Here is a 21337-nt window from a genome sequence, read left to right on the forward strand (position 1 = left end):
GTTTCTGGTCTCCTTCCCTCAGAGCAAGTGTTCCAAGCCCCACCACCCTGCTTGTGTTTTATTTAGAAACAGCCTTGGTGGTGGCCTGAGGAACGACCTGCAGTTTCCATTGCCCGCCACCCACTGGGGTTGTGCCGAGTCCTGTGGGGACGCTCGACTCCCCACAGCACAGCCAAAGCATGGGCAGGCCACCACGACCCTAGAGACCATCAGGAGGCCTAGTGGCAGGACCATGAAAATAACAGAGAGAGTGAGAGAGGGGAAGAATGACAGACTTCTCCGGCCCATGTAAAATAAGAATCATCACAGGGACTTCGCTGGCGGTCCAGTGGTTAAGACTCCGCACTTCCACTGCAGGGGGCCCGGGTTCGATCCCTGGTTGGGGAACTAAGATCCCACATGCCGCTCAGTGCAGCCGAAAAATAAATAAATAAATAAAATAAAGATGAATAACTAAAAGTTATAGCAGAGTAGACATTTCCCCCAGAGGTACAGTGCATGTTGATAGTTGAAGTGATAAAAATAAATAAAAATCATCACAAGTGCTAGATCATCCTTGATTTATTCTGCAAACACTGGCAGAGAAAGCACCAGTGATGTTCCAGGCTCTACTAAGAGGAATAAATCATGCAACACTGGCAGAAATTCAGTCTAGCAGGAGGCAGATCTGTGAAATGTAACTGCAGTGCCATGTACCAAATGCAGTCATGGAGGCACGCCCAGACCCAGGGATGTACAGAGGTGTGGACCCCACCCTGGGGAGGGGACAGCAAATGCTTCACGAAGCAGGCTTTTGGAGTCAGGGCTTAGGGGATGTGTAGACGTTCACCAGGAGAACACGTGATGAGAACATTCCAGACAGAGGGAGTGGTCAGCGTGTGTAGGAGTACAGTGGAGGCCCTACCTGGTTCTCCATTCTCTCTGCCCACCTCTTATACATACAGGCAAAGGTGACTGTTCTCTACACCTTCTGCAGGGCGTACAGCAGATGGATTTCTTGGCAGTGTGACAGGGAGTGCTAAACCACTGTCATTTCCCGTGACAGTTGGTGAGGTTCTGGGGTGCATCATTCATTCTGGGGTGCATCATCTGTGTTTGCTCATGGACCCGCACCTTCATTTCTCTTGACTTAGGATTGGGGAAGGCCAGGCGCCCTGCTCCCCGAGGCTAAGCACACGTCGTGGACGTTGCCGGCAAATGATCGGGCTGCTGCAGGGGAGAGTGGCTTCTGTGGGCCTGACTACCCGTGTGAGACAAGCCATAGGCACTTGCTCCTGAGAGAAGGTTCCTGTTTGGATTGAGGATACAGCTTCTCTCACACAGCTTGATAGGAACCTGCCTGGAAAATGTAACGACCTCACTTTGTCATGGGCCTGCTGCAGAGATGGGCCTTTTAGCAGAGCCCCTGAGCACAGGCCTAAGAGAGGGCCAAGGTAGCACATATGTCACAAGCTTTATGGCTCATGAAGGCAAGACCTTTTGAACTTGAGTGGGATCCTGCTCCAAACTTAAGTTTACTCACAGGGGATGAAGGTTCAGGGGAAAGGATGGGAGGTCGTCTCAGGACTCAAGCTTCAGGTGTTGACACTGAAAACCTGTCTGTGAGCAACTTCCTAACACTGGAGAAGGAGGCTTAGGGGTTTGGCTTCTAATAATATGCAGGAAGAAAAAAGTTATAAATGACTTACAGAGAGCGAAGGGCTGGAACTTTATTCCAGGTGAAAGTCCTGGGTCTTTCAAAAGACTCTAAAAGTAATCTAGAAGAAACATGAAATAAATGCCATACCCTTCTTTCTTCCTTCTGCAAAACTATCTGAAAAGGTTTACCTCTCTGGTTTGTTCTGTCCCTACTACTGGGCAGTGATTCTAAAGAACTGACATGATTTCCAGGAAGTAAAATTGGGTGGGAATGAGGGATAATATTCCAAGGAGACAAATCAATAACTTTGCCATAGGGTACCATTAGGATATTGATATCAATATAATATCAATACCTGTATTCATTAGAATATCCAAGTTGGTGGCAAGACTTACATCTTAGTAAATTATAACCTCCCCCCTCCCCCTCGCCAGTGCATGTGCACCAGACAAGGCTGCCCATGATCTAATTTCTGCCAAAATGAGTCAGTTGATACTGGAACCTTAATTAATTTGTGATGAGGATCTCCATATCCCTATGAAGAAAAGATGCACTTGATATATCAGTGACCACACAGTAGCTTAAACTTAGAAATGGAAGACTGAATTGTTTTCCCCAAGGATGATCTGGGGAAGACAGATCTGCTTAATGAAAGTGGTGTTGGGACCATCAAATCGATCACATTTGATCAAAGGCTAAAGAGTGAACAAATTTCTCCTGAATAACTGACAAAAAATGAATACCACTTACTGCTGTCCTGAGGCTTTAGTGGCTTTTTTTATGTGCTGTTAAATTTAATCCACACAGCAGCTCCATAAGGTAAGGTCATTATCCCAAGTTAAGGAACCAGGACTCAAAGACTTGCCCAGCATCACACAGCTGGTAAGTAATAGAGCTGGGTTTGTAGTCAGATCTGTCTGACTTCAAAGCACAGGTACTTCCCCCTGTACTACTGTGCACACCCCTCCTGGGCGCACTGCCCACTCCCCAGTTACCAGAGGTAGACTCAGTCAACAGAACAGACAGAAGATGAGCAGACCACCAAGAATCACCCACTTAATGAGGAGCATCTACCCCAGGACAGCGAGGCACCAACTGCTATCAAAAGAATAACTAACACCAGAGGTTATATTAACGAGGCAAACAGAAGAAGATTTTAGAATGAACAAGACTGATGTCTTCAGAGAGATTCAAAAAGACAGTATTCCCATGAAATAGAATAAACAAGAGTTTTGTAAATTTAAAATTTTGATCATTCAAATAAAAACCTTAGTATATGAGCTGTGTAGTAGAATGAATATAAAAGAATAAAGTACTGGACTGGAAACTTGAGGGATTTCTCAAGAATGTAGTACAAAAGGACCCAAAAAAAGCCAGTTAAACTGTTAACAATCTGGAGTGAGGATCTAAATGCTCTCAATATAAGAGTTAGGAGGCTGGCAAGATGGAAGTGAAAGCAAGCCAAGATTCTTGTCTTGTTTGGGGGAAAAGTTTGTGTACCAATTAACTCAAGGCTTTGATAAAAATAAACTTTAAACATGCAAAAATTTTAATGGCAACTTAGAAGAATAAAAGCAATGTAGGACATCCAAACCACTAAAGAATAAGAAGCACTTAAAAAGAAAGAACTCATGAAGAAGCAGGTGAAGGGGAAAAAAAATTTTTACATGTATATTTATATGAGATGGCAAGAATAAATCCAAATATATCAATAATCAGAATAATTGAGAATGAATTAAATGCCTTAGTGAAAGACAGACTTTCAGATGGGTTTTTTTTTTGACCCAGGCATAAGTTACTTGTAGGAGACACACCTTTAAAAATGACCCATAATGTAAGGCATTCAAAAAAAGATAAGGCAAATCTAACAAAAAGAAAGCAGGCATAAGAATATTAATAACAAAATAGAATTGAAGCAAAAAAATTGTTAAACAGGGCCAAAAAAATGTATTTCAGAATGATTAAAGATACAATCCAATGATAATTTGTAATATAAATGAATTTTTATATAACCAATCACATAGCTATAAAAAACATATAAAGTAATACCTGACAGAAAAACAAGGAGAAATTTACACATTCACAGTTACTACAGGAAAATTTAATACACTGTCCTCAAAAATCATGAGTATTTGAATAATGCAGCTAACAATTGTGATCTCTTAGAGAAAGACCAAGACAGAATGAGTCACAATGTCTGGGTTTCATTAGTACTTGCCTGCTTACCAGCTTTTGGTAACCTTGAGGAAGTCACCTAAATTCTCCAAGCTTATTTTCCTCCTCTGTGAAATGGACTATCTACTTCACATGGTGAGGATGGAAGAAGTTAATGTATATGGAGCAATTAGTAGAGTTCCTAGTATGTAAATAAGGGAATGCACATTCTTTTCAAACATAGTGAACATTCACAAATTACCCATGTATTGCACCACAAAAGCAAATCCCAATAGAATTTCAAAAGTCAAAGTAATACAAGCCACATTCTCAGACCACAATGCAATAAACTTGGAAGTTGACAACAAAAGTTTAGCCAAACAACCAACCAAAAACAGAACTATTTGGGAATTTTTAAACACCATCTTAATTTACTTTTTAGATAAAAGAGAAATCAAAGAGGAAGGAATAAACAAATTAGAAATGAAAGACAGTGAAAGCTTGTTCATATCAAAACTAATGGTTGTAGACAAAACCCACACAGAAGAAAATGTCACTACTCATATACAGAAAACAGGAAAGACTGAAAATAAGTGACCTAAATTGACAACAAGAGCTAGTAAAAGGACAATAAAATAAATTCAACTGTAAGAAAATAAAGTGAAGATATCATTGAAGATAAAGCAAAAGTCGTGAAATGGAAAAAAATCAAAAGTATTCTACATCAATAAAACTAAAAACGGGGGCTTTTTTTTTGTCCAGTAAAATAGATGAACCTATAGCAAATTTGATCAGGAAATGAAAAAGAGTGGTAATGCCAAAAAAACAACCCTAGAAATGATCAAAGAACTACACTCACATGGAGAAGATTTTTAAATTATAAGATATTATTTTCACAATATAATGCCCGCAAATATAAAAAGCCTAAAAGAAGTGTTATGAGGTAAAAAATCCAGCTAGACCAATTACCTCAGGAAAAAATATGAGTAGTATACAGACATCAAATTATAATGCTGTACACCTGAAACTTATATAATTAAAGAAAAATGAAGTGTAGTCAAAGACTTGTGCCTTAAAAAAGCACCAGACCCAGATAGCTATTTAGGTAAGCTCTACCAACCTTTCAAGGAACAGATAATTTCTGTGTTATATAAGCTGTTCGAGAGAGTAGAAAAAGATGAACAGCTCATTCTAGGATACTAACATAACCGTGATTCCAAAACTAGAAATGGAGAATGGGCATTAACACAAAAAAGGAAACTGCAGGCCAAACTCACTTTGAAAACAGAAACAAAAATTCTAAATGTTTGCAAATCGATTCCTTTTAGAAGAAGAATCTATCCTGAGTAAAGAAGGATGTAATCCAGGAATGCTAGGTTGATTCTCCATAAAGAAATTGATTAACATTATTCACTCTATTAATAGTAAAGGGATGAAAGATGATATAACCAGATGATTGTCTTGATGAGGGCTTCTAAAAAGTCAAAAATTAAATTTAACATCCACTTTTTTTTTTTTTTTTTAACTTCTAGTAAGGAAGGCATGGAAGGGAACTTCCTTGGCTTGACAAAGGTCCCCTATCAGAACCTATAGAAAACTCCCACCTGATGCTGGAACATTAGGAGCTGTCCCACCTGCGGAGTGGAGGCATGAGTTCCTGCTTTTGTCTCTCCAGTTTAGCAGTGTTGGACGTCATAGGAATAAAAAGAAATGAATAACCTTTATTGTCAAGAAAGAAACCAAAGTATCCCTATTGCAAACAATGTTATTGTCTCCCTAGAAAATCCAAGAGAATCAGTTGACTCAATATGAGGCTTTGTGAATGCCGCAAGTAAAAGCTTGGGCACACTTATAAACTGCCTGACCTTTGAATGCATTCCCCAAGCCACACACAGGTCCATCAGCTAAGGGTGGAAGCCTTACTGGATCATGATATTTCTCTGCAACCTCTGATCAAACATTGACTGATAATTAAGCTATACTGATCCAGGACAACCTCTAGGAAAACAGGTTTAAAAATAAAAACAAGTGTAGAAAAAATTACTGAGCAGAGACATCAAAGGCTACACACTTCATGAGAAACAGGCTCCACAGAATAGTCCTGGCAAGTCAGTAAACAAACAAGCAAAACCAAAAAAGAACTGAAAGAAAAGAGAATACAGCCATCCCTCAGTATTTGTGGAGGATTGATTCCAGGACTGCCCTATGGATACCAAACTCCATGGGTGCTCAAGTCCCTTATATAAAATGGCATAGTATTTGCATATAACCTACACACTTCCTACCATATTCTTTAAATAATCTCTAGGTTATTTATAATAACTAATACAAAGTAAATGCTATGTAATAAATAGTTGTAAATACAATGTAAATGCTACATAAATAGTTGCTGGAAGGCAACAAATTCAAACTTTGCTTTTTGGAACTTTCTGGAATTTTTTTTCCCAAATATTTTCAATCTGTGGTTGATTGGATCCACAGATGCAGAGCTTGTGGATAAGAAGAGTCAACTGTAAAGAAAAAGAAGTAAAGCCTCAGAGATGTGGGGACACCATAAAGCATAACAAAATACACATATTTAGAGTTCCAGAGGAGAGGATAGGGAGGAGGGAGCAGAATAAATAGCTGATGAAATAATCACCCCAAACAACCGAGATATATAAACTCCTTCACAATAAATGAAGAAAACTGTCTATCCATTTGGGAAGAAATTACGGAAAACCTGTACCTCACTTAGAAAAAAAATAGATGGATGAAAAAGTTACATGTAAAGAAGAAGAAGAAGTATTAGTAGAAAGTGCTGAATATTTTCATAATCTTTAGATGGGAAAGCTCTTCTTCATAAGCAAGTCATAAATTCTAGAACCCATAAGAGAAGGCTGACAAATTTAAATCTATACAAATACCAAAATCTTGTGTGATCAAAATACATCATAAACAAAACTAAAAGATATTTGGGAGAATATACTGGCAACATAGTTCACAGACAAATAATATATAAATAACTTCTACAAATCAATAAGGAAAATGCCAAAAATTATAAAAATGGGTGAAGGGATAGGAACGGGAAATTCACAAAAGAAGAAATTTTAATGACAAACATATAAAAAAATTTAATGGCAAATAAACATTAGCCTTACCAGTAATCAGAGCAATGCAAACTCAAATGAAAATGAGGTCTTTCCCCCCATTAAACTGGCAAAAATCTAAAAGACTGTTAATATGCATTGTTGGTTAAGATGAGGGCAAATGGGCGCTCCCAAATACTGTTGGTGTGAAGGGCAATTTGACAGTAACTATCAGAATTTAAAATACGAATACCAACAATTCCACTTTTCAGATCCTGCCTCAGAATTCTCACATAGTATATATAGTAGAAGTTTCTAACTTTTTGATAGTAGATTTGAGTGGTCATCGTTCTCAGCTTAAACGTAGGCTTTTCTTGTGTTGGTGAAGTAGAAAATAATAATACTCCATTAGTATTCTGAGAAGGAGCTATTAGGTTTAGGCTAAAAAAAGTAGTAATATTAATAACAACAATAATAATGATAATAAATTTTTATTAAGAACTTACTATAGTTGAGGAACTGTACTAAATACTTTACCTGGACAAATTCTTTTAATTTTCATGATAGTTTGATGAGGAAACAGAGGCAAAGACAAAGGGATGGCCAAGGTCACAGGGTCAGTAAGTAGCTAGGTTGATGTCTGCTCTTGACCACTAAACTGTACAACCACTACAAGGCCTCATAACACCGTTTTGTCTGGACTTGTAGCTGTCCAGCAGCCATAGCATCACCTGGAAGTGACAAATGTAGAAAGGTAGAATCTCAGGTGCCACCCAGACTTGGTGAATTAGAATCTGTGTTTTAACAAGATCCCCAGTGATTCCTTTGCACATTAATATCTAAGAAGCCGTGGTCTAAAGCATGTTACTTAATTCTCTCCGAGCTTCCCTTTCCTTATCTATAAAATGGTGATGACAGTCCTTGCCACGAAAGGCTGTTGGGGGGTGGGGGGTGGGGTTTAATCCACACCTTCATTTATTCAGCAAATGCTTTGCATGCACCCTATGGCAAGCACTAGGTTACTACGGGGAACAAAACAGACAAAAAATAATAATTTCCAGCCCTCGTGTAGCTTACATTCTGGTAGAGGCAAGTAATAAATAAGTAAAATGTATAGTACATTACATGATAGGAAATGCTTTGGAGAAAAATAAAGGAGGCAAGGGGGTGAGAGTGGGGAAGTTTGTGGTTTTAAATAGAGCTGTCAGAGCAGGTCTCGCTGAGACCTTCATTCAGGGTTGGGGCGGGGGAGGACCCAAGTTGTCGCAGGAGTTTGTAAGGTGATCATCTTTGTTCATAAGGCCTTGCCAAGTCTGTGTTTTCTGATCATTCTCTTTCCTTGATTTTGGCGCTACTTGGTTTCTCTCCTTTACAATTCCAACCCCGCATGCTGCCCCTGCGTGGTGGTGTCCGTGTCCGAATTGGAAACCAGGAGTCTCTTTGTGTGTACTCGTCAGCACTCACTCTGGGGGAGCTCTCTTCCCAGAGTGAATCACTTATCTCGCCGGCCACAGCAGTTGACAGTAACATTGATTTTTGAAGCTGGCTGGCTGTTAAGGCACATTTTGCATGAGGAAAGTCCTGGGTATTATGACTTAGTTATGTTTGGAGGGTAGTTGCAACAAGAAATCTCCCTGCAGCAGGCTTGCTGGAGGCCAAGACATAACCTGTACATAAGCCAAGCCTGGCACTTTAAGGCAACCCAGCAAATAACCCAAAGCAAACTCACTTTTTTTTTCGGTGTCTACTACTTTCCCTCTTGGTGAACACATGCTTTTTTTTTTTTTTTTTAATTGAAGTGTAGTTGATTTATAATATCATGTAAGTTTCTGGTGTTCGGCACAAGGATTCAGTTTTATATATATACATACATATATATATATATATATGTATATGTATGTATGTTCTTTTTCAGATTCTTTTCCCTTATAGATTATCACAGAGTATTGTGTAGACTTCCCTGTGCTATACAGTAGGTCCTTGTTAGTTATCTATTTTATACATAGTAGTGTATGTATGTTAATCCCAGCCTCCTAATTTATTCCTCCCCCTACCCCCCTTTCCCCTTTGGTAACTGTAAGTTTGTCTTCTGAGACACAAGCCCCTTCACTCTCAGTTTTTTCTGTAGAAATTTCTTCCTGTCCTTCATTCTCAGTTTTTTCTGTAGAAATTCGAGGGCTCACCGTAAACCAAATCACCGCTCATCCTGGTTGGGAGGTTCCTGCAAACAAGAATTCAGGGCTTAGAAACCCTCCTCAGGATGCCAAGTGTTTGGGTGATATTCACTCTTTTCCCTGATATCCTGTAACTTAAATGGTGTCATGTAAAGTTAACTGTTAATAATACAGCTTATGTGATAAGGAGATAAGGGGGGAGGGGAAGAAACCCTTCTCCAGTAGGGGCAGATGGATTTCCAGCCCTGGGGTGGATGGGGCGGGGGTGGGGTGCTATGGGATCCAACCCTCTGCCTTTGGACAGAATACAGTCGAGACATCTCCCCAGTACAACAGAACCGTGCTTCCAGCAAGTTCTCCGGGTTAAGCCATTCTGATATCCCTTGAATCCCATTTTTTATGACTATCTTCAGTTCATCATGCCCTAATTTCCCGACCTTTTCTGAGTTAAAATGGAAAACAGTTGCCTAGCTCCCTCTGTGGAGAAGTTGAGCTGTTACTTAGTCATTCTTCCCACTTCTCTTCCCAAAAAGTATCACAGTTCCTTTAGTTCTCTTTTTCCCATCGTAAGCCATTCTCTTTGTTCTCTTAGTATCTCCAAATAAATAAAAATTCAAAACTGAGCCCCTCCCTGGTGGCACAGTGGTTAAGAATCCACCTGCCAATGCAGGGGACACGGGTTCGAGCCCTGGCCCGGGAAGATCCCACATGCCACGGAGCAACTAAGCCTGTGTGCCACAACTACTGAGCCTGCACTCTGGAGCCCACGAGCCACAACTAGTGAGCCCACGTGCCACAACTACTGAAGCCCACTTGCCTAGAGTCCACGCTCCGCAAGAAGAGAAGCCACGACAATGAGAAGCCTGCACACCGCAACGAAGAGTAGCCCCCACTCACCGCAACTAGAGAAAGCCCGCACATAGCAACGAAGACCCAGCACAGCCAAAAAACAAAACAAAACAAAACAAATTTATTTAAACAAAACAAAACTGAGCCCCAAGTACTATGCCTTTTTATCCAAGCTCTCCTCATCAACAAACGGTTGTTACTCTGGCAGGGAGGACCTGATTTACCATTTGAAAACATGCTTCTACTCTTAATAATTCCCCAGTGTAGCTCTCAGAGACACCCTGAGGTTCTCTGTAAAAAGATCAACAAGGAGATCTTAGTGGCCAAAACCATGAGGTCCAAAACTCTGCATGATCCTCCCACCTTTCCAGGCCGTGTTCTGCAACCTCCTCTGCCCCAACCTCACCCCTGACCCTGTCTTCCAGCCACTCTGGACCGCGAAGGCTGCTGACCCACCCACCATGCACTTCCCTGGGCCTCCTGACCTTACTAATGCTTCTCCCTTCCCTCTGGCTGTGGAAAGCCCACTTATTCCTCCAGACCCAATTTACACATCCTTTCTTCCCTCAAGCCCTCCCAGATGCCTTCCCAGATCGTCCTGCCTCAGGGCCTTTGCACCTGCCTCTGCTGAGAACACTCTTCCCCCAAATATTTGCATGGCTGGTTCCTTCTCATAATGCAGATCTGAGCCCAAAGTTCACCTTTCCAGGAAGGTCTACCCTGACCACCTTAGCTAAAGTTGCAAACCCCCTATCAACTTTCTGTCCCATTACCCTGTGTGCTGTTTTCTTCATAGCACTCACCACTATCTGAAATTACTGTTTTTAATTGTCTGTCTCCTTCCAGAAGACTAAAAACACCAAGTAAAGGTCACGGCTGCCTTGTTTGCTGTGCATCCCTAGTGTTTGGTGCCCGGACTCTATGCACATATGCACTATATGCAGTAGGTGCTCAAATAAATGAAAGCATTGGCTACTCCCACTCTGTTAGTATCACCATCACAAATATTTCTCTGGGCGTTAGGATAGGGTGTGTGTCCTTAGACACCTACACACCCTGCCGCACATCTAATGAGCACCTCATACATTCCAGGAACTCGGAAAATGTGCACTGAATTTCAATCCCTGAGTAGAGATGTTTTGACAATTTCCCTTCACCCACAACAGAGGTTGCTTTAATTTCAATGTAGGAGAAAGTAAAAATGTAAAACTTTGAAATAAGGGGCTGAATCACTTATTAGAAATGAAGGCTTTGAAGAGCAAACTTGAACTCCACAAATTTTGATCAGAGATATTATGAAAACGTTCTCTCTCTCTCTCTCTCTCTCTCTCTCTCTCTCTCACACACACACACACACACACACACACGTCTGCTGATTTCAGCGATGGCCTCAAACCATTTTTTTAATTTTTCCTTCTTTCTGCACATGTCTGAATGTGAGCTGAATAATCAGGTCCTGAAATGGGTCAGAATTAGGTTGGCTGTAATTTTTTTTCTCAACAGAAGCCAAACACTTAAGGGAGATGGCTGATGGAATTATGGAGCAAGAGTTACGTTCCTGGGCTCGTGGGTCAATTTTAGTTTGGTGGGAGGGAGAAAGCGTGTGTGTTTCTGGGCGAGCTTACACCTGACCCGCACCCTCTGGAAGGTGGGGATGAGCGCCAGCCTGGGCTGCGCGTGCACACTGTGGTTCAGAGACTGCCCTTTAGCCCTTGTGGACAGAGCGAATGAATCAAGGCAGTAGCGCCAGCTCCCCACTGCCTGAGGGCGCCACCTATCAGGGGTTGCGGGGCTCGTGCGCACGGCTGCTGTGACATCTGGAAGCATTAACGCTTTGTGGCAGCATGCGCGTGATGATGCTGAGGTGCCTGTGTTCTCTGGTCTCCCAATACAAATGGGCCTTAGAAGTTGGTGGTTATGCAGTTTACTTTCCTTCTTCCTTTTTTCATTCCTTAAGAGCAACATAGCCCTGTCACTGCAGGGATGATGGGTTGTTAGCAAAGTTGATAACAGGAAATCTCACTGAGGATAAACAGAACACATCAGCCATTGCCCAGAAACACATGGTTCTCATTGAACCTGCCGAGGACTAATTGTGTGTGTATCAGAAGCACGAAAACAGGAAAACTCCTTTCTGATAGACCCACCAAGCCTCTTCTGACCAAAAGGAACTTTCTTAGCATTGTTAGATACTGAGAAGTCATTATCTCCCCAGCTGTCAGGGTGCTAACTCCACTTAACTTCTCCTAAACACATGACCGAAAGCATGTTTCAGGCCTCTCACGAAGTCTTAAAGCTTTAGATTCAATGAGTGACATCTAGGTTTCTCTTCCCACTGCTCTGATGCGTATCCCCTCAGAAAACCAGTGTAAGAGGTTAGACAGATGCTTACACCTGAAACATAGCATCCAGAAAATGACTGTTATTTACCTTTTGGTAAAAGAGCAATAATAAAGTGATGCATCTAATAAATGCAGAGATAACTCAGTGATTCCATAGGTGTGTTGCTTTATCCTTTAACGTAAGATGGGTATGAGCTTCATTCTTCACTATAAGATGGGTCCAAGAGCTAGAACCGGAGCTTAAAGAAGCCAATACAATTTCAGGGACTGTGTGATGTCCCACATCAGGGCTACTGACTCATTTATTATTCAAATCAACAAACCATTCTGCTTCCAAAATGTTTCATTATCTGTGGAAGGAAAGTATTTTTGGCATGCACATCAAGTGCTCAGATAACATTCTTATGTCTCTCTTTTTTGCTAAAGACAATCTGACCACATCTGGAAATTCTTTGGTGTCACTGCTTCTCTGAAACTACATCCCATCTGTATCACTTTAACTCCAGTAAAACGCCATCCCAGTGCTTTGAAATGGGCCTCATGGGGCGGGGCCGGGGTGGGGTGGGGGAGACTTGGCTTTCTCTGATAAAATGTAAATGAATGCTGTTTTACAGGGCAGCCTGGTGGTGGCCTGCACTCTTGACTTTTCAGCATGTTGGCCTGTGACACCCAGAGGAAAAGGGTGTGGGGGATGGGGAGGAACACCATTATTTTAGCCAAACCCTAGAGCTGGTGGGAAAAAAATCATTGCCTTTTATCATAAGAAGTGATATCTTTTATGAAATAATGGCATATTCATACAGAGGACAAAATTGTATGATGGATCGTGCTCTTTTTTCCTCTGGAATGTTGGTTTTGAGGCTTTGCCCCTTTATTTCCTGTTTCAGTTTTGGTCTCAGTAACACACTGACCTTTCAGATCAAATACAATTTTTCCCAGTGGTGATGGCCTTAAGGGATGGGGAAGGGGGTTGGGGAGGCAAATCTTTTATTTAGAAGATACCTTTTCAGCCAGAAAAAGAGAGGACATCTGGAGTTGAAGTTATGGTCTTTTCAGGCTTTTTTGAGTTGCTGTCTTTCCCTTTCTAGAAATTAAAAGGCACTAGGTTATTGTTACATTTCTTGCTCCTTCTGCTCCATTTCCAACTCTGCAGGTTTGTCAACGGGCTCTTATTTATGGACGGCTGTTCTGTGTTCTCATTAACACATTTCAGTTTGAAACCAGAATTCAGCTCTTCACTTGCGCAGTGAGGCTAGGAGGGCCTGTCCAAAGCTAGAACCTCATATTAACTTACCTTGTATTGTTGTGATCATCAAAATGCTTCTCCTTTTTGTCTATTTGTAGGAACACATTGGAGTCTGTAGCTACACACAGAGGTAAATATCAGAAAATCAGAACTTGCCAAACTGATAAGCAAGGGGACCCTTTTCACAAAGCAAAAGAATTCATAACTCTTGAGAGAGGTCTACCAAAGGATGCCTTTGACAACTCCTACCTTTAAATGATGTGCATACACAAAAATTGTGTTCTCAACCTTTCAAATACATAGGTAACATAGAGCTAGGCATATCCATTATAAGGAACTACCCAAGATGGTTATCACTGTTTTTCTGCCCTTATAATGTCTTTGTGGTTGAAGAAATCAGAGTGAATAAATGGAGACTTTGAGCACCCAACCCTTCTAGGTTTTTCTGGGTCTGCATTATACAGTCTTGAAATGAATGGTGATACATAAAAGTATTTTTCTTAGGATTTATTATTAAAATGTTGTCATCTTTCACTGTTCTTTGGGCAATATCAAGAAACACTTAGAAAATCATAGCAATGTGATTTAACATAAAAGATAATAAAAAGGGTTCTTTAAGACTGTAAAAAAAGCTATCACAGTTTACGTTTTGCTGAATGGAAAATATGTAGGTCTTATTTCTCTTTCTAGTAGTAAACATCTTAGATCGGCCTAAGTAACCAGTTGGTGTCATTTCTTGACCCTTTTATGAGGGCTATATTTATTTCAAACATTGGAGTCCTAAAATTAATATCGCCACAGCCATTGTGGTCAACGTTCAGCCTCCCGTGGCAGAAAGGGGACTTATTATCTTCGGATACCTTGGTTCCAAGAGTAGGCAGTAGGTAATTGAATTAGCAAAGTAGGCATTCAAAACATTCTCTGGGTTTTTTAAGCTCAAGGGGCGTGTGAATTCAGAGGAGCAGGTGGTAAGTCAGGGGATGGGTCATGTTTACCCAGTTGCCATCAGCCGTGGTCGGTGTCACATGATATGGAAAAGTGGCCCAGGGATGTAACAGAGAACAGAAAGTCAACGATTAACAGATAAATGTGAGTTAACATGAAACACATGTTATTAAAAAATGAACCTATGCCCCCCCTTTAATCCAGGTCATTCCAACAAACATAGTTTCTAGACCAAACTTTGCCCAAGACCCACATTGGTAGAGACACAAGGATTGGCTCCTGGGGAGAACTGTTGTCACTGAGTTTATTCCTCTATTTAATCTTCCATTTCTCTTTTATTTCTTATGTACTATGTCCAGGGAGCATCAAACCAGGGACGCTTTGGTGACGCTTCCCATCCCTAGAACCCAGCCAGCTGGAATATGGTTAAGGAATGAGGCTGATGCTGGTAGAAAGGGGACATCCATGCTTTAGCCTGTTAAAATTATACCAGTAATACCAAAATTAATAATAATAATAAATATACCAAATATACCAATAACACCAAAAATATACCAATAATTAAGGAAAAGTGGTTCCTTAATTTTGAGACATGTTAATCCACCTTCTGGATAACTTCCCACCTCTGTGATTTGCCTACAAGGCCCTCCTCTGTGTCCAGGCCCACCTCACCTGCCTCATTTCTGGCCACTACTCCCCAACATTCATCCAATGCTTGACCACGTTGAACTCCCAGGCTCTCTAGACTCAAGCGTACTGTTTGCACCTCCATGCCTTTGCACATGCTGTTCTCCTCTGCCTGGAATTCCCTTCCCCTGCTCCCTTTACTCTCTAGAGGTTCTCTTTTCCTCCAGAATTCACCTGCAATGCCACCTCCTCTGAGTCAGGGATGCAGTTCATGACAGAGACTGACTTGTTGGCTGAGAGAGAAATTTGTAGACAAGATTGACAATCACAATAGGAGCCCTGCTCTGAGGGCTGTGAAAGGATAAACCATGAGATGATGGAACAGAGGCTGTGCATCCTGGGTGCAAGGAAGGTGGGGCTGGACAGGGAGCTTCCTGGTGGAGACTTTGGAGATGGTACTCCTTCCACAGTCAAAGCTGACAGGTACATGACAGGTTCCTTAACCTCTCTGGGCCTCGGTTTTCTCATCTGTAAAATGGGGGTGAAACTTCAGGAGACCAGATGTCCCAGTGTGCCTGGTTCATACCTGATCTATGTCTCTGTCTTGCTGTTCTGTCTGGTTGACTCCCCGACTTCATTCTCAAAAATATCCCCGTTTAGACAATAAATTATATGTCACTTACTGATAATAGTACCCTCTGTGAGTGGGTGTTATAAGGATTCAGTGTATCCCATAGCTCTTAGAATAGCACCCAATGTTAGCTAGTATTATTCCCATTTATATCTGCGTAGAGATGGGGCCTTAAGCAGCTGGAATTGGTTTCCAAGGTGATGTGCTCGGAGCAAGAGACTTAGAAAGCACATTGGAGGACTTTCCTGTCCCTCAGGCCCAGGGACAGGGACTCTAGTAAAGCTGCTGTGTTCTGGGAACCTAGGAGAGACCTGTGTCCTCTCTCTCACTGTAGGTCAGCCGACAACACTAAGTACCTTGTACAGGCCCCTCTTTTGAGGCCACAACATGGAAATGCCCTGTTTCTTACAACCCCTTTATCAGACCACCATACCCTAGAGAGTCTTTAGTAAAAGCTCTAGATGTCCTTTTCCACCTGGTGGCAGGTAATGATAAATTCGACACAGAGAGTTAATTCCCTTTTTCAGTATTTTACCCATGAATCAGCCCCAGTTCATACTTGAAACCCAGTATTTCATGAATGAGGCTTTGCTAGGCTGCCTGGAGTGCACTGAGGACACTTCATCCTCAGACAGGCCTGGGCCCTTGGAGACTTCTGACTACGAAGGTTCCCCTGACCCAGGCTGACCCGGACTCTGCCACCAAGTGATGTCCACGTTCTCTTGGGCTCCCCACAGTTTCCCAAGTCACCACCAGTTCTTGGTTTCAACTTGCACAATGTTTTCTTTGGGGTCAGGATGAGGGGAGAGGCGGAAGCCAGATGGCAACAGCAAACCCTCAATAGCTGCCTTTGCCAAATTCAGCCTTAACACTGTGTCCCGTATCCTCTTGTCCTTTTTTGTGTGTTTGGTAAAGTTCTTTTATTCACATTCCAGTAGATATGGCCTATTCCAGCTCCCAGAGGTCCTGGAAGATGAGCAGCCGTGTCATGGGAAGCATTTGGACTCAGAGAGTCTGGAAAATAGATGAGAAGTGGGTGGACAGGGATGAGCAGGGGGCAATGGCCGCAGAGTCCCTGGCCAGCCACGGAAATGAAGCTGTTGGATATGAGTGCCATAGTGCTTGGATTGTCTGCAAGAAGAAAACCTTGCATCTCCTTGATGATTTCACCACCAGGCAGGGTGGTTAGAACCCAGTTGTGGGGGGTGGATGCTTAGTAATTGCTTATCTATGTAGCAGGAGACTAGGTGACCCCCTGCTCTAATGAAAATGCAGGAGAATCCTCAAGGGGCATACTTAGCAACTGAGGACAACCTTAGTGATCACGTAGGCCACCATCCTAATTTCACAAGTGGGGAAACTGAGGCCCCAGAGACCTGAACTGCATCAGCTGTTAGGAGCCCAGGACCGTCAAGTTCATCAAGGCCATCTGTGCCCGAGGATTCCTTCACTGGGTGCCGCTTGCTGCCACCAACCAATCACGTGACCTTGGACGAGTCACAGAACTCGGGGCCTCTGGTTCCTTATCTGTCAGCCGAGGCTATGGGACTGTATGATCTTGGAGCTGCCTTCCAGAAACAACATTCCAGGATGCTCTGTTCCCCTTCCAGCCTGAGACAGCATGGAGTGGCCTGGCCTCCCAGCCAGCAGGCACTTTATCTCCCATGGAGCAGAAGTGGGTCAGGATGGAGGACTTTGGGATTCCTGGGCTTGTAGCCTCATGGTTCCTTCCCTTTGACCGGGGTAAGAACAGGAAGGGATGGTTTCCCTCCACCTCCACCTCCACCCCCAACCCCTCCATGACTCCCACCCCAGCCCCATCCTCAGCCTCTGTACCTAAGAGGCAGGGAAGTGGTTGCAAACAGATCTCTGGAGCTGGATGGCCTGCGCTCCAGCCCAACTCTGCTGCCTGCCCTCTGGGAGACCTGGCCCCCCCTGCCTCTCAGCTTCCCCATCTGTAAAATGCTGACAGTAAAATGCTGACAGTAACAACTCTCGCCTCACAGGGGTGCACGGTGAGGGCTGCACAAGTGTCGGGTACCATTGTGTCCATCACACACGTTCTATCCATGCACACAGAACAATCCCTCACCCTCATGACCCTGGCCAGGGACCAAGTTGCTCATTTTTGCTGAAGGAGCGTCTACAACCAGATTAGCTGGTCTGAACCAGACCCATGCAGCACGGAGCAACCTTCGGCCTCCTTTGAGAGAGGACCACCCTGAACCTCCCGGAAAAACGTCGTTTTCCCCGATTGAAGTGATTCCCATGTAACCACAGTCGGGAGCACGACTGGCTGAGACTTTCATTCACCACAGACTCAGCCTCCACTTCCCTCCTCCAGATTCCCCTGAGGCAGATCAGATGTCACATCACATCACATCCCTGTCATCACCCTGTTCACAGGCCCCTAAGACTCTAGGGGAAAAGAGGAAGATGGAGCTCCAAGCTGTGTCTGTGCCCCACGTGTTGGCACCGGTTGCTCCTCCCACCTCACCCTGTGGTTCCCAGCACCCTCCCCCAAGGTGCTGGTGTCCTGTGGGCATGACAGTGAACCTGGCTGGGTTGGGACTCTGCTCCTACGCTTCCCCTCCCTGCTTGGAAACCCGAATCGCCCATTGCAGAGCCAGGAGGAGCTCTGCCCCATCCCTGATTTTAATTAGGAACGGATGCATCCTGCAAGACTCAGAGTTCCGTCTCTCTCAACCCAGACCAAATGTGTTTGGGGGGCCAGGCCTGGTCATCTCCACAGAAGAACATGAATCCCACAGGGCTGCAGAAGGACCGTTTCTCCAGTGGCTTTTCAGCAAATGTCCACTCCAGAAGACAAACAGGAAAAGCGGAGACCCACATGCTTCCGAGTAAAATATGATTGAAATTAACATGAGCACACACATTCAAGTTCTCAAATGTTCAGTGAACAAAATGTTTTCTATCTGCGAGGTGCCATATGTGCCCAAATAGAGGGCAACCCCCAAAGAACACAATCCACCACTTTTCTAAAGAGGTAAATTTAACAGACTTTTTTGGCCAACTTGACAGGAATCAGAACTGTGATTGCTTTTGGGCTGGGGATGGGAATTGACTGGAAAACGGCCAGGGGAAACTTTCTGGAGGGATGGACGTGCTCTGTCCCTTCACTGGGGTGGTGGTTATGTGGGTGATTTCATTTGTCAAAATTCATCAGATTATACCCTTAAGATCTGGACATTTTTAGGGAATGTAAATTTTAACCTCAATTTAAAAAAAAGAAAAGTAAATACCTACTTGTAATACTTAACCTAATCATGTAGTTGCGCACTTCAAATTATAAAAGAATACCACATTAATTTATATTACTCTTTTTACTCACACATTTCACAAAATGATTTTATGCAGATGTGCATCTTTTGAGATCAATGGATAGCATTATTAAAGCCACTTTTTTAGTTGACAGTATTCCAAAGCATATCATCTTCAATTCATCTAATTTATTTGAAATGCGGAACATTTTGAATCCATGTTTGATGCTGAAATTTTATTGCAAGACACAAATACCCATTTGCATAACATTACAGCAGTTGTTTTTCTCATTTGTCTTAGAAGTGATTGTTCTTGATTCTCACGACATAATCAACTAATGTTTTGCTTTCCAAAAATGAGCTTTAAAATATTTATCACAACTTACAGTTGCACCCCAGGAATAATCACCACATCTATGTTAAATCTCATTGCCTCCTTCCCATTAATTCTTCTAGTGACCTCGAAAAGCATCCAAAACCAACACTGATTGAGACCATTTCAGACTGGTGTGTCCTCCCAGATTTTGTGGTTCGAATAAAGCAATTGAGAGAGTACCAAATTACTTACTGTTTTAAGGAACAGTAAGTCCCTTGAGTTCCCTGGTGGTCCAGTGGTTAGGACTTGGCGCTTTCACTGCCGTGGCCCCGGGTTCAATCCCTGGTCCCCACAAGCTGAGAGGCACAGCCAAAAACAAACAAACAAAATGCAACGCATTTTAAAGAACAGTAAGTCCCCAAACTATGAGAGACCTTTAAAGGCAACACTCTATTTTCTAAGAGTTAATTTGAGGAAATAAACCTTCATCTTATTTATCTTCAGGCATATATAGTAAATCCTGGCATATGTGTTCAGACCAAAGATAAAATAGAGATTAAATTTAGAGGTCTTGTTTTATAGTTCATTGTTCAAAGATTAGCATTGTTAGCTTAAGTTAGACGTTTCCATGTAAAAAATTTAAACTAGACCTTGCTCCCTACCATGAATGAGAAGCTGAAACATTCTTGAATCAGTGTAAACACACTATATTTTACTCAAAGGCATTAAAGAAAGGAGAGTGTAGTTTAAGTAGATGATTCTGGTTAGAAATCAGATTGTAAACACAATCCTAAATTATGAATTACTAACGATTAATTTTGCAACTTGACCTTAAGTCATGTCAAAGCTTCAACTACACACAGTGTGATATGATAATATATAAAGAAGGCTTTGTTTTTTTCAACATTTCCCCAGTTTAGGCATCAAAAATAGTATTGTTCTTGGGCTTCCCTGGTGGCACAGTGGTTGAGAATCTGCCTGCCAATGCAGGGGACACGGGTTCGTGCCCTGGTTTGGGAAGATCCCACGTGCCGCAGAGCAACTGGGCCCGTGAGCCACAGCTACTGAGCCTGCACGTTTGGAGCTTGTGCTTCGTAACAGGAGAGGCCACGGCAGTGAGAGGCCCACGCGCCGCGATGAAGAGTGGCCCCCGCTCGCCGCAGCTAGAGAAGAGAAAGCCCTCGCACAGAAACGAAGACCCAACACAGCCAAAAATAAAGAAATAAATTAATTAATTTAAAAAAAATAGTATTGTTCTTAAAGAAACCAACATGGAAGACTATGTACTATTGTTTTGATCTTTTTTTAATGTTGCTGTTGCTCAGCATTGTTTTTCCACTGGTCTTTTAAAAGCTGTCAGAAGCAAAATCAGGTAACTCAGCAAGAGCTCCCCAGGGCATATAAGCTCCTGTATGGCTCAATGCAGTGGATGCCAATTTTTTTTTTTTTTTTTTTGGTAGCAGAATCCTGGTTTTAAATGACATTATGTGTGGTTGATGCTCTAGTTGGAACAGAGATGGGAGCCCAGAGCAGTCCTGCTTGGTGCCCCTTCTCCTCTCTAGGGAGTCCACTGAGGGGTTCCACAGCACCTAGAGGTTCCGTGGAACACAGTTTGAAAACCTCTGGCAGTGGACCATGCCTAAAGGCTGGAACTCAGAAGATCTCAGTTTAAAACCTGAGTTCTGGTCTGTGTGATTGTTAGCAAGTAATTTAACCTGAGGCTCATTTTCTTTCTCCAGACAAAGAACATGAATGCTCATCTCAGAGAGTTGCTATAAGGATGTTTTTAAAGTTTATTTTGTTCCTTAAGTCTTACTCTTCCTTGGTCACAACTCACTTGCATGTTATGTGCCATCTCAATTATTTAACGACTTAGCATCCACGTTTTTTATTATTTGGCCTTGTTGATGCTACTACTTCTGCCTGTCAGCTTTTCAGCCATTAGTGTCCCCTGGAGAATGGACCAGGGGGAACAGTTGACTTTGGGCTCTACCGCAACTACAATAAGGGATTCCAGGCTCATGATCAGTTCTTGGGATGGACCACTCTGACAGGTTTCTTTTCA

At 42.5% G+C, this 21337-nt stretch overlaps 1 protein-coding gene across 8 annotated transcripts in view; it reads left to right on the top strand.

The window, feature by feature from the left end:
* ITGA9 (integrin subunit alpha 9) overlaps positions 1 to 21337 on the top strand; it is a 352771-nt gene that overhangs the window by 293095 nt on the left and 38339 nt on the right. Inside the window, exon 24 of one of the 8 annotated variants that reach the window (XM_082412752.1) lies at positions 5326 to 21334. The exons of the other annotated variants lie outside the window; for them this stretch is intronic. Within the exon in view, the coding sequence (XP_082268878.1) occupies positions 5326 to 5328 (3 nt within the window). The 3' untranslated portion in view covers positions 5329 to 21334. Of the gene's footprint in view, positions 1 to 5325; positions 21335 to 21337 lie in introns of those variants that run through there. 8 annotated transcript variants of the gene reach the window in all.

This window comes from Balaenoptera physalus, assembly GCF_965194825.1.
Source record: "Balaenoptera physalus genome assembly, chromosome: 11".
Taxonomy (NCBI): domain Eukaryota; kingdom Metazoa; phylum Chordata; class Mammalia; order Artiodactyla; family Balaenopteridae; genus Balaenoptera; species Balaenoptera physalus.